Source organism: Salvelinus namaycush, chromosome 9, assembly GCF_016432855.1.
Source record: "Salvelinus namaycush isolate Seneca chromosome 9, SaNama_1.0, whole genome shotgun sequence".
In the NCBI taxonomy this organism is placed as follows: Eukaryota; Metazoa; Chordata; class Actinopteri; order Salmoniformes; family Salmonidae; genus Salvelinus; species Salvelinus namaycush.
Window position 1 is genome coordinate 55676134 of NC_052315.1, and position 14729 is coordinate 55690862.

Below are 14729 nucleotides of genomic sequence, written 5' to 3' on the forward strand. Positions count from 1 at the left end.
ACAGAGTTACACATGGAGTAAACAATAAACAAGTCAATAACACAGTAGGTCTAGGTCAATAACTTCCTTTGATCATCCTTGAAATGTCACTACAACTTGATTGGAGTCCACCTGTGGCCAATTCAATTGATTTAGAAAGAAATAGGTCTTTCTAATAGGTCCCTATTAGGTATGAAGGTGGGGTGCAGACCACGTCGAACCATGTTTCAACAGGGGCAGGCGATTGACAAGTCAAGGCAGGCAGTGGTCAGTAAACCAGAGGTGGGGCAAGAGTACCAGACAGCAAGCAGGGTCAGGGTTAGGCAGAGTGTTCAGGCTGGTGGGCTCCGATTCAGGACAGGCAAGGGTCAAAACCAGGAGGACGAGAAAAGAGAGACTGGAAAGAGCAGGAGCTGAGACACAAAACGCTGGTTGACTTGAACAAACAAGACGAACTAGCAACAGACAAATAGAGAACACAGGTATATATACACAGGGGATAATTGGGAAGATGGGCTACACCTGGAGGGGGGTGGAGACAATCACAAAGACAGCTGAAACGGATCAGGGTGTGACAGTCCCACAGTTGACAGTGCATGTCGGAGCAGAAACTATACCATAAAGTCCAAGGAACTGTCCTTAGATCTCTGAGATATAATGGTGATAAGTCATATATATGGGTATAAAACAATTTCTAGAGTGTTGAAAGTTTCCACGAACACAGTGCTCTCCATCATTGGGAAATGGAAAAAATATGGAACTACCCAGACTCTATGTAGAGCTTGCCGTCTGACAGAACTCAGCAACCGGGCAAGAAGGACCTTGGTCAGGGAGGTGACCAAGAACCCAATGTCCCAATGACCACTCTGACAGAACTACAGAGTTCCTTGACTAAGATGGGAGAACCTTCCAGAAGGAAAACAGTCTCTACAGCACTTCACCAATCTGGGCTTTATGGGAGAGTGGCCAGAGAAAAGCCACACCTAAGAAAAATGCAGGTTTGCAATAGGCACGTAAAAGACTCAGATCATATGGCAAAATATTTTGTGGTCTGATGAGACAAAAATGTAAGTATTTGACCTGAGTGCAAAGCGCTACGTCTAGAGAGAACCAGGCACAGCTCATCACCTGTTTAACACCATCTCTACCGTGAAGCATGGGGGTGGCAGCATCATGCTGTGGAGATGCTTTTCAGTGGCAGGGACTGGGAGACTGGTAAGGATAGAGGGAACAATGAATGGAGCCAAATACAGGTAAATCCTGGATGGAACCTGCTTCACAGTGCAAACAACCTTAGACTGGGGTGAAGATTTACGTTCCAACAGGACAATGACCCCAAGCATACAGCCAAAGCAATGCTGGAATGGCTTCAGAAAAAGAATGTAAAAGTCCTTGAGTGGCCCAGCCAATGCCCAGACTTGAGTTCCATTGGGAATCTGTGAAAGACTTGAAGATTGCTGTTCTCCATCACTCCCCTTTACACTTATCAGAGTTTGAGAAAATCTGCAAGGAAAAATGAAAGAAAATCTGATACAGACATACCAAAGACGACTCAAACCTGTAATCGCCGCCAATGGTGCTTCTACAAAAATATTGATTCAGAGGTGTGAATAATTATGTAAATTAAATATTTCTGTATAAATTAGCAAATCTTTCTAAAAACATTATTTGTCATGTTATCATTATGGGGTATTGTGTGTAGATGGGTGAGAATTATCATTATTTTTAATCCATTTTGAATTCAGGCTGAAACACAACAAAAGTAAATGTGGAGTAAGTCAAGAGGTATGAATACTTTCTGAAGGCACTGTACAGACAGACAGACAGACAGACAGGTTTCCTAGGTACTGAGGGGTTGGAATGGTTTGTTACTTCAGGTACCTCCTTCAGCTTGAATGGGCCATTCTCGGGCAAACAGGCTTTTTGAGCTCGTCTAGACTTCTAAGAAAGATTGATAAAGGGCCATACAAAGTCAAGATGTGTCAAAATATTACTTCTCACTCGGAACAGCACTTGGGAGGAAGTTTGGATGGTGTCTGGCTCTTTGTCAGGAGAGATAGAAATGTGAGAGTAGGACAGACAACACTTTTCTAAATATCTTTTGACATGAAAATGCCCTTGATTAATTTTCAGCCAGCCAACACATTCTCTCTCAACTATATCCCTGCTCTCTAGAATAATATGTTCAGCTCATAGTAGTAATACAGTAATAAAGCAGCAAGAAACCATTCAACAAGTTGTCTTATTTCACACTGTTTCATAGTAATCATCTTTGTGAGGAGAGGGTAGTGTTGGTGCTGGCCTGGTCTCACTGCTGTCTCACTTGTCTACATGGTGTCTCCTCACCTCTCATCCCAGACTCTCTCTGCTCTCATCCCAGTGTCTCCTCTCCCACCAGCGAGGCCCCATGACTTCTTCGATGCCCAGACCATGGACGCCATCAGACACCGGGCTATCTGCCTTAACCTGGCCACACACATGGAGAGCACAGGCAATGGACACAGTGTGGTGTTCCACAGCACGGTTAGTCCGTAAAGGGCATACAGATGCACACACACACACACACACACACACACACACACACACACACACACACACACACACACAGAGAGAGCACCGGCAACGGACACAGTGTGGTCTTTAACAGCACGTTTAGTCTATTAACCCTTGGGATCCTGCTACACCAGTCCTGGCCACAAGGCCTGGCCACAAGGCCTGGTACATAACCCCAAATGAACCTCCTAGTCCTTACCCCCTAGGCACTGGTGTAGATCTGAGAGGATTGGATAGGAATCTGCAAAATGGCAACAATTCCACTTGGACTATCAAGGGCAAGATGGAGCTACCACCATATTACTTAGACATATCCAATCCTCGGAAATCTACACAAGTGTCTGGGCGTTAGGGTTTAATGGTTGATTTGGGATTCAGAGTTAGTAGAGATTCTCTCATCCTGAAAGTGTTCTCACATCCGTCTGTGCTGTTTTTGGATCAGTCTTTCTCACTTTAGCCCTAGGGGACGTCAGAGACCAACATTTTACAAAAGTGTCTCTGTTCTCACTGAAGATGTTCTCCATGCACTTGCAGTGAACCTTGTGAACGCCCCTAGGATTGATTCAATACTTTTTGAATTCCTAGCTGGGTACACAGGAGAGACAATGGGTCTGTTTTGTTATTTGATGCTTGTTGCTAAGTAATATATTATGAATGAGTTATAACTGCATTAGCACTTTACTGCCTCCGGGGGACAAGGGTTACATTCCAAATCAATCAATCAATCAAGTTTATTTTATATAGCCCTTCGTACATCAGCTAATATCTCAAAGTGCTGTACAGAAACCCAGCCTAAAACCCCAAACAGCTAGTAATGCAGTTGTAGAAGCAAATGGCACCCTATCCCCGACATAGTGCACTACTTTTGACCAGGGCCCATATGGCTATGTTAAAAAATATTGTACTATATAGGGTAAAGGGTGCCATTTGAGATGCAGTTAAGGAGTGGACCGACCTCACCTAGGCACTTCTTTGATTTCCTTATTTTAAAAAAATTACCAGATAAGGCTGTTTCTGTTTTGCTGACTAAGGCTTTCTCCTCTTGTGTGGCGATTGGTTGACTTTTTCAGCCATGTATTAATAGATGCATATTGAATAGTGATTGTCAGTGTGAATACTGAATGGTGGGCTGAGATTTGTGAATGACTGTCTGTAATATCGTAGGGCATCACTAGAGGGCAGTTTGTCCCCTTCATTAAAATGGTTGTAGGTTGGTTGGTCTCTTCCTTTAAGAGCAGAGGAAAGCAAAGGGTATCACAATCAACTGTGCTATTTTATCGCTCACCAGTAGCTGAGTGATTCCTAGTTTGCAGAGGAATGGCACTTGTCACTGGGCAGTATCACAGGGCACCCATGTATCAGTGAGTTTGCCTGCACACACTCTCACACTCAAATCAAGACAAATCAAATTGTATTTGTCACATACACATGTTTAGCAGATGTTATTGCGGGTGTAGCGAAATTCTTGTAATGCTCTCATTACAGTACTCAAATGTGCAGGTGTAGACTTTACTGTGAAATGCTTACTAAAAAAGTAAGACATTTGACAAATATAAATAGAAAATAGTAGGAGTACTGGCACCCAGGGGTCACATTTATGCAGAATTCTGCGTTTTTCCAAATAAATATCATTACACTTCTGTTGTCATCTGATGAAAATTAAGCTATTTTCTGCCGAATGTGTTGCACTAATGTATATTCTGTGAAGGAAAATGGCTATTATAATAATGTTCATGATGTCCTGGTCAGGGTAAACAAAACATTTCTTTATTAAAACTAACAGAAAGAATGTTGGTACTTATTTATTTTGATCCAAAGCCATGAATGAGTGAGTCACTTAGCTTTATGTGTCATCAACTTGATAATATATAACGATATTTTGGAGGTTATTTTGCCTTCAAAAAAACGATAGAGAGTGATTGTAATCTGAATAAAGGCCCAAATAATATTTGTAAAGGCCAAAACATTTATTTCTGTTTTTAGAGGGAGAGAAATGCTGGGCCAATTGTGCGCCGGCCATGAAGGCCAAAATATAGCCCTGCTAATAGCCATAATGGCGCTGTACAACGTGACCTTGTGTTTGAAAGAACAGTAAGCAACAATTAGTTTATCTTCATTAGACAACTTTGTTCCAATATTATATGCAGACAATTACATTGATGGAAGCAGCATTCTTTCCGCACCCCTAAGAAAAAAAAGGAAAAAAAACTTTGTTCCAATATTTCTGTAATTCAGTGATATTTATTCTCATAGTAATTCGTTATGGATCCATAGCTAAATAAACATCAGCATTTTGAAGGAGTTATTTTTCTCATTATTTTATTAACAAACGCATAAAGATGTTGATGAAGAAATACTGTACTGCTGTTTTGAGTTAGAAAAGTAACACTTCAGAGTTGTCACGACTTCCACCGAAGGTCGTTCCTCTCCCTGTTCGGGTGGCGCTCGGCGTCGCCGGTCTACTAGCCATCACCAATCCCTTTTTCTAATTCTAATTCATCCCTTTTACATTTGTGTCTATTTGTGTGTAAGGAATTTGTTAGATTACTTGTTAGATTTTACTGCATAGTCGGAACTAGAAGCACAAGCATTTCCCTACACTCGCATTATCATCTGCTAACCATGTGTATGTGACCAATAAAAATGTATTTTACATCTTGTTTACATTCTTCATTGTAACCACAACATCACAAATAATTTGTATCTACCTTTCCAATTACTTTTAGAGTTTGGGATTAATTTGATATTATGGGGTTTCTATTCCAAGGAAAACGAAAAACCCTCTGGGTTTCCGGCCAGGATGGAACGGAATATATGGCGCTGTTCAGCATGACGGTCGGCAGTACAGTACTGGGCTATTTAGCTAAAGAGTCCAGTGTCCTGCGGGAGACCAGGGTTCAATTCCCAGATGGGGAGGAAGCAGTAGGCTGTCCTTGTAAAAAATAATTTGTTCTTAACTGACTTGCCTAGTTAAATAAAGGTTACACTAAGAGCGTAACATTTCTACACCCTAATTTTCTAATTCTAGTCTAATACCCAAACGGAGATTCGGTGAAAATAAACATCTCATTGATATATCAACACCAGTTCCCATGCTTGTCTCAGAGCAGCGCGAAACGGTGCTAAAATAGTTGTAGGCTTTTGCTTCAAATTCTATTGATTCTAACTTCAATATGCTCTTTAAATAAATAAGACCTGCACCACTTTTATCAGCACATTACTCAACACTAGTGAGACTCATGTCGGCTACTGTAGGCCTACAGTATATAGAAAAATATGATGTGACTCTCTTTCAATAATTACATATAGAGGGTTGGAGGATATTTCTGTAGTTCAGTGATATTTATTCCAATAGTAATTTGTTGGGGATCCATAACTAAATAAACATTGGCATTTTGAAAGAGTATTTTATAATTATTTTATAAATGAAAGCATAAAGATGCCATAGTTACATTATTTTTGTTTGAATGTGCAGACTGGCACTAAGAACAGAACAACGGGAACATTTCCCTAGTCAGTGCCATTTATTAATGCAATGTCCCTTAAAGTGTTGCCAGTGGGGTGGGGTCCACCCCCCCCCCCCTTCCTCCTCCTCCTCCCTTCCCCATGGGCTCCGTCGGTCTTCTTTGCGCGGCTCTGCGGCCCATCCCGAGCCCCCTGCCCTCATGCCTTGAACCTTGCGCGCTTTCAGTGGATACAGCTGGAGAACTGCAAGGCAGTCCCATTGTACGCCTCTCTGGAGCCATGACCAATATATATTGTCCTGCTAATAACAGGGTTAATAATATATCTGTGAGAATATCCAACGAGATTTTATATAATTCTAAATTGATAATAATGACAGTAATCGCTTTGTTTAAAAATAATATTTTGGAGATGATTTTGTTTTCAAATAACTTCAAATGAGCAAGTAAAAGGCCATTCTTGAAAATGGGGTGAGACATTGTTACTAATTTGTAAATAAAGCCAGTTTGTTATTTAGAATGATTTATTTCTGTTTTTAGAGGGAGAAAAACCAAAAACCTACAGTCATCTCATGGGTCTCCCAGTCGAGGCCGGCACGGGTATTGAACCAGCATAGACCGTTGCACCACTCAGGCACTGTACAGTGTGACCGGTCAGGAGTGGCCTACAGTAAGAGCAAAATAATCCTAACAAAATAATAAAAACCTTAGTGTAACAACAGTGTTGGTAAGTAATACTGAAGTCGTGCACAATTATCCGTTTCTATTTAGGTTTATGTCACCCATTCATTGTAATAGACACAGTAGGACCCAAAAGCAGTGCTCTAACTCCCCCTTACGCTGGTCTGGATCAATGAAGTGGTGATGCAGGGTACCGTACTGAACCACAAGTTACCTCTAAATCGCGTGGTGTAAACTCGCAACTTTTGAAGGAGGAACCACTGTATGTGTGATATTTGTGCATCTGTAACTTTCTCACTCATAATTATTCAAGATTTATTCAGGATTTTACGTAATCATGGATAGCATCATAAGAAACATTCTAAACAAACTGAAACAAACATTATTTACCATTCATTTCTATTGGGCACAAAATCATCTAAAACACAACCAAAACAAACAGCAAATGCATCCAACAAATGTGTAGAGTCACAAGCTTGATGTACCCATTGCGTGCTATGAATGTGGGATCAAATACTTAACTTTTTACTACTTTAATACACATACATGTGAATTTTACATAATACTTTTGGTCCCCTAAAATGGGGGGACTATGTGTAACGGATGTGAAATGGCTAGCTAGTTAGCGGGTACGCGCTAATAGCATTTCAATCGGTTACGTCACTTGCTCTGAGACCTGAAGTAGGGTTTCCCCTTGCTCTGCAAGGGCCGCGGCCTTTGTGGAGCGATGGGTAGCGATGCTTCGTGGGCGACCGTTGTTGATGTGTGCAGAGGGTCCCTGGTTCGCGCCTGAGGTCGGGGCGAGGGGACGTACTAAAGTTATACTGTTACATATGTACAAAAAGTGCTGCTATTTGTAAACGGTTTACCCTATATGGATGAAAATCACCTAAAATTAATGCTGATAGTCTGTACTTTAACTGCATAGTCATTGTTTGATTTCAAATCCAAACTTTTGGAGTATAGAACCAAAATAAGAAAAAATGCTTCACTGTCCCAATAATTACGGCGGGCACTGTAATTCATATCATAGGCCTAATAGCACTGTAGCTCTTTTTACTTCAAATTTATTTATATAGCCCTTCGTACATCAGCTGATATCTCAAAGTGCTGTACAGAAACCCAGCCTAAAACCCCAAACAGCAAGCAATGCAGGTGTAGAAGCACGGTGGCTAGGAAAAACTCCCTAGAAAGGACAGAACCTAGGAAGAAACCTAGAGAGGAACCAGGCTATGAGGGGTGGCCAGTCCTCTTCTGGCTGTGCCGGGTGGAGATTATAACAGAACATGGCCAAGATGTTCAAATGTTCATAAATGACCAGCATGGTAAATAATAATCACAGTAGTTGTTGAGGGTGCAGCACCTCAGGTGCTCAGGTGCTACTTGCACACAAAATAGCTGGATCGCCCCAGCCTGCCCTAGGGTCCACTTCCCTGCAGCGCCCCTACCCAACACACCCCACTCAGCTTTAGGATCTGAGTGAAACATTCAGTATTGGTTTCAGGCGTGTTAGGCCAAGGCCAGAGTGACAACCACATTAGAGTGTCTAGTTTGAGAAACAGACGCCTCACAAGTCCTCAACTGGCCGCTTCATTACGTAGTACCCGCAAAACACCAGTCTCAACGTCAACAGTAAAGAGGCGACTCCGGGATGCTGGCCTTCTAGGCAGAGTTGCAAAGAAAAAGCAATATTTCAGACTGGCCAATAAAAATAAATGATTAAGATGGGCAAAATAACACAGACACTGGACAGGGGAACTCTGCCTAGAAAGCCAGCATCCCGGAGTCGCCTCTTCACTGTTGAAGTTGAGACTGGTGTTTTGCGGGTACTATTTAGTGAAGCTTCCAGTTGAGGACTTGTGAGGCGCCTCTTTCTCAAACTGGACACTCTAATGTACTTGTCCTCTTGCTCAGTTGTGCTCCGGGACCTCCCAGTCCTCTTTATTTTCTGGTTAGAAACAGTTTGCGCTGTTCTGTGAAGGGAGTAGTGCACAACGTTGTACAAGATCTTAAGTTTCTTGGCAATTTCTCGCATGGAATAGCCTTAATTTCTCAGAACAAGAATAGACTGACGAGTTTCAGAAGAAAGTACTTTGTTTCTGGCCATTTTGAGGCTGTAATTGAACCCACAAATGCTGATGCTCCAGATACTCAACTAGTATGAAGAAAGCCAGTTATATTGCTTCTTTAATCAGAACAACAGTTTTCAGCTGTGCTAACATAATTGCAAAAGGGTTTTCTAATGATCAATTTGCTTTTTAAAATGATCAACTAGGATTACACAACATGCCATTGGAACACAGGAGTGATGGTTGCTGATCAAAATCGGCCGTTTCCAGCTACAATAGTCATTTACAACATTGTTAATGTCTACACTGTATTTCTGATCATTTTGATGTTATTTTAATGGACAAAAAATGTGCTTTAAAAAAAAAAAAAACGGACATTTCTAAGTGACCTCAAACTTTTGAACTGTGGTATAAGTATTCAGACCCTTTACTCAGTACTTTGTTGAAGCACCTTTGGCAGCAATTACAGCATCAAGTCTTCTTGGTTATGACGCTACAAGCTTGGCACACCTGTATTTGGGGAGTTTCTCCCATTATTCTATGCAGATCCTCTCAAGCTCTGGCAGTTTGGATGGGGATCGTTGCTGCACAGCTATTTTCAGTTCTCTCCATCGATGTTCGGTAGCGTTCATGTCCGGGTTCTGGCTGGGTCACTCAAGGACATTCAGAGACTTGTCCCGAAGCCACTCCTGCGTTGGTTTGGCTGTGTGCCTAGGGTCATTGTCCTGTTGGAAGGTGAACCTTCGCCCCATTCTGAGGTCCTGAGCTCTCTGGCGCAGGTGTTCAAGAATCTCTCTGTACTTTGCTCCATTCATCTTTCCCTTGATCCTTACTAGTACCCCAGTCCCTGCCTCTGAAAAACATCCCCACAGCATGATGCTACCACCACAATGCTTCATTGTAGGGATAGTGCTAGGTTTCTTCCAGTTGTGTCGTTTGGCATTCAGGCCAAAGTGTTCAATCTTGGTTTCATCAGACTGGAGAATTTTGTTTCTCCTTTTGGCAAACTCAAGCGGACTGTCATGTGCCTTTTACAGAGGAGTGGCTTCCGTCTGGCCACTCTACCATTTAGGTCTGATTGGTAGAGTGCTGCAGAGATGGTTGTCCTTCTGGAAGGTTCCCTCATCTCCACAAAGAAACTCTAGAGCTCTGTCGGGGTGACCATTGGGTTCTTGGTCACCTCCCTGACCAAGGCCCTTCTGACCTGATTGCTCAGTTTGGCCAGGCGGCCAGCTCTAGGAAAAGTATTGGTGGTTCCAAACTTATTTAATTTAAGAATGATGGAGGCCACTGTTTTTAAGGACATTTTTCGGTACCCTTTCCCAGAACTTTGCCTTGACACCATCCTGTCTTGGAGCTCTACTGGCTTGGTTTTTACTCTGACATGCACTGTCAACTGTGGGACCTTATATAGACAGGCAGGTACCTTTCCAAATCATGTCCAATCAATTGAATTTACCACATGTGGACTCCAATCAAGTTGCAGAAACATCTCAAGGATGATCAATGGAAACAGAATACACCTGAGCTCAATTTCGAGTCTCATAGCAAAGGTTCTGAAATCTTAAATAAGGTATTTCTTAAAACCTGTTTTCACTTTGTTATTATGGGGAATTTTGTGTCGATTGCTGACGATCTTGTTTTATTTAAACATCTCCTTTCACATATAGCTAGAAGGAAGTAAAAGATCCCTCCTCAAGCCAATTGTTCTTTAACATACAGTGTAAAAGCATGTGCATGCATTTTTTAGCCTTGCCCGAGGTTCTCAGTTATGTAAAATATAAGAATAATAACATAAAAAATAATAAACTAAACCTCATAAACCCTTATAACATTGTTCTCAATATGACACCTAAACATATGGCCCTCCCTCACAGACACCTCTCTAACAACTGTTTGGTCATAAGTGAAAAAACCTGTTAGACGATTAAGGGCATGGTCCGTGGACTCTTGTAACTGGAAAACCCTATGTCACATACATGTCTAGGCGAACAGATATTCAGAAGATCTAACATAATTTATCATTCAGCAACTGTTACATTGAGTACATGGTTATATTCTGTTATACTATGTGCATACTTTAAACACAGTCCTTATCCCAACATAAGGGGCAGTCCCCCTTTTGGCACATGGCACAGAAAATTGATGAAAATGTCCAAGTTTCACATCATCTAGTTTGCACAATTTGCACAAACCTCAAACATTGCAGGTTCAGGTACTGTTAATATACCTGTCACGGGGGATTTGCTACACAGTATACAATTGTCCATTCTATGTTTTTGGGCTGGCCCACTTATACCAGCCATTTTTTGTTGCTTTTCTCAATTTTGGGTCAATGTTTGATTCTGGGGTAGTTTCTTCATTGTGGCTACCCCAGTTGGTAACCAGATGTCCAGATTTTCTGTAGCAACCCACTTTCTTGTGGTGTTGCCGTTGTCTTAGTTGGTGTGCTAGTGGGAGGTGTTTTGACCATTTCTTCTAGGTTTGCTGCTGTTGCTGTCAAGGCCATTCTATCGTTCTTCATCTGTCCTGGTTTCCACTGTCTGTTAGGAAGACCATGTGAGGGCAGAGAAGTCGATGGTAGGAAAGTCTCCTTCCCATTCTCCTGTTGTTATTTCTCCGTCCCCTTGGACAGCGCCTCCGTCGGGGATATCTGCCAGAGTAGGTATGTCATCAGGAGTAACAGGCATGTCACAGAGAGTGTCTGTTGGCTATTGGGAGATGCACCTTGGTCCTCTTCTCATTCTGTTTCCTCCAAGCTCCTGCCTGGTGTATCAGCATCCTCTTCCTCCTCATGGCTCGATGGTCGCTCGCCGATCCCCTCCGGGAACTCTGGTACAGTGGTTTAAATGGTACCATGTAGTGCTTCCTGTCACCTGGACGGCTGTTGGTGTTGCTAGGACCACTTTGTAGGGACCCTCTCACCTTGGCTCGTTCCACTTCCTCCGGAACACTGATGTAGACCTGGTCCCCTGGGATCACCGGACGCAGAACCACACCTTTTTTCCGTGAGGTTTTCAAACTCTGAGACTTATGGCCTCTGTTCTATGATTACACCACAGACAATCTTATTTCCATCTCTCATCACACAACAAAATGAGATTCCAGCTGAAGCTGGTGACTTCCTTCCTTTCAGCTGAGCTGCTTTTAGTTTCTCCACTTTCTCCTTCTGTTTCCCAAGAGATTGGTAGCATAATAAGTCTTGGAAAGCAACGAAAAACACAAAACATAACAGTATTAACAATGTGGTAAGCTATGCATAATTATATATGCATGAAAACCAAAGACTGAGACCATGACAATTCCCACTCTCTCTTCACCTGACTCTATACCTCCAGGATACTTTTCATGCTGGACCCCACAAAAATGAAGGCCCTAAAAAGCCTCCTCATGCTTTCGACCAGTCTTCCCCTTTCCGGCCTCAGGTTCCGAGAGGTGTTCCCAAGCCATGTCATTTTCACTTTGTTCCCCATCTCCTCCATTGCCACCTGATAGGCACGTCACCTGATAGGCAAGTGCGTATCCCTAATCAACGCTACATTCTCTTGAGGTAACTCGGCACTGCATATGCTTTCACATAAATGCCTTCAAAATGTTGTTTAGAGTACAATTACCCCAACATCTATCCTCTATCATATGATGCATTAACCAATAAAGCAGCTAGCCCAACCCAACTATGATGTTTAAAGTAGCTCCCAGACCCAACCCATCTACATGTCTTACAGTGGAATCTAGTCTCTCTCTTTTTAGCTCTGCTTCCTCTGTCATGTCTTCAAGCTCACCCATTATGCAGCTGGACCTTACTTCTCGTGAGAACTATGCACCCACCGAGGAGAGACATGACGATCTTTACCGCTGCAGGTGCTGTAAGGAGGACTGTGTGTGGACCAGACCAACGCTGTCCCAACACCCCCCGCCTGGTGTGTCTTGATGTACACTCAATCTCCAGAATTCAGCCCATGCCCTTGGTTATCTCTGGCTCCTTATGTGCTGCTTTCACCTGAGGTTATACACACTGCAACACATGGGTCATTTCCTGACAACATAGACTCTCCTCCAATGGCAAGATCACTAATTTGTGATATTTAAATAACAGCCCCCCCTGTACTCCCATCGGTGTCCCAGTTACCAAGCCATGTGGCAGAAGTCTTCATAAACGGATATCCCAACAATGCTACTAAAATAACCCCTGCTACTACTAACATGGCCCATGCCTATGCCTCAATTACGGTCCCTACAGCGACTGCCGTGAGAATAACTCCTGCATGTAATCTGTCAAGTGTTCGCCGGCTGTTAGAAATTGGGAAAGAGATTAAGAGTTGGAAGAATATCTAACTTAACAAAAGTCTGAGTCACAGGTTTCTTGAAAGTTTACCATAGTGTCTGAAATGCCACCACTATCTCTTTTACTCTCACCATGCTCTGGGTATGTGTAATTTTCTATTAACTCCCTATATTGTGCACAGTTAGCTGTCCTCCCTCTCCTATGAGCTATATCCTGTAACAATATACATAGTCTCTGGGAATGACACTTCTCTATCACCACAACCTTAATTTATGAGGCGCCACAGATCTCCACTGCAGTCACGTTCCATCCCACTTAACAGCCCTATGTAAACATTCTGTCTCAAACACCTCCCTTCCTGCTACAGATACATTTGCACATATATCATTCCATCTAACCCATAACACACTAGTCACTACTCCTAATGCACTTCTACAGTTATAAACATACTAAAACATTCTCAAACCAGTTAGTCAATATACATTAGTCCCTCCTCTGGAACAATGATCACTCTTATGTTCCACGAAACCTAAAAACATATTGACTTGAAAAGGAAATATATATTTTTTTAAATAAACACATGTTTAATAACTTCACGCCACTTAGTGATGCGACTAAAACTAGGGGGATAAAACGTCCATACGATACGTTCTATGCCCATGTTATGCTGGTCTCTATGCCTTCTCCTTCGTCTTAATCATTGGGTGTTATCGCAAAACACAGACTATGAGCCTTGTATGCAATTAATTGTACCGTATCAACCAGCCATATCTATGTATCAATGTGATTTAACATTAAAATGCTGATGGCATCGTAAAACAAAAGAAAACGAAAACCTTCATGGTTGACCCAAGCTGTCATCCAGTTCTCTAACAAACAACCTGTAGGAGGACACTTAGAGATAAGGTTTCTGGAGCCTCCCTAGGTCTCATAAATGAATGGTACAATTTGAATAGAGACTGGTGTTTCTCATTCATTTAATAATTCAATTCCACCTGTATTCGATAATTTCTAGTGAGAATGATCAGGCCTCAAAGTCAGGATAGAGGGCATTCGACACCTATTAAAATATTTCCTCTCCCTTTTCTTCCCCTGACCTTCTGAAAACATTTAAATACCTTTCAAAACATTTCCATCCTTCTGCATACCAAATTTAAAACTGAATTGAAAAGACCCCATCCAAAATAAATCCCACAGTATTAACACCAGTAACGCATATTCATAACTGGTGTGTGTGTGGTAAACCATATGGCAAAAACAAACAAAAATGGCCAGGCCTTATTTAATTTGGTAACTCCTCTTTACCAGTGAATCCGGATACTTTTATACCTATAATGTGTTTTACTAACCCCTCTTCCAAGACCATAGCCTCAGGAAACATTCCAAAGAGAGATAATGAAACCCCCTCTTCTGGAAAAGAAAGTGTACATTTCGTTAGCATTCATTATGCTACATCTTAATCAGCAATCACAAAGTATTATTTACAAACCAAACATGATAATGGTAAATCCACTGTCATTACTCCTGTTGCGGAAGAATCAGAATTAGTTGTGTAACATAGATAATTAAGATGTCTTATCTGCATAAAATGCTTATGTGATATACTTGTTATTAGAATGTATCCCTTTGGACTCTGGTGTTGGCAGTTGCACTTCTTCCCTCAGCTGGGGCTCAGTCACCTGGGGCCCAGAGAGGGGA

General features: G+C 42.0%; 1 protein-coding gene across 2 annotated transcripts in view; it reads left to right on the forward strand.

Annotated features, from left to right (window-relative positions):
* Positions 1 to 14729, forward strand: part of LOC120054211 (zinc finger protein aebp2-like) — a 60457-nt gene that overhangs the window by 14464 nt on the left and 31264 nt on the right. The window contains exon 5 of one of the 2 annotated variants that reach the window (XM_039001672.1): positions 2360 to 2502. In XM_039001672.1, coding sequence (XP_038857600.1) covers positions 2360 to 2502 — 143 coding nt within the window. The remainder of the gene's footprint in view (positions 1 to 2359; positions 2503 to 14729) is intronic. The other variant, XM_039001674.1, reaches the window with a different exon arrangement.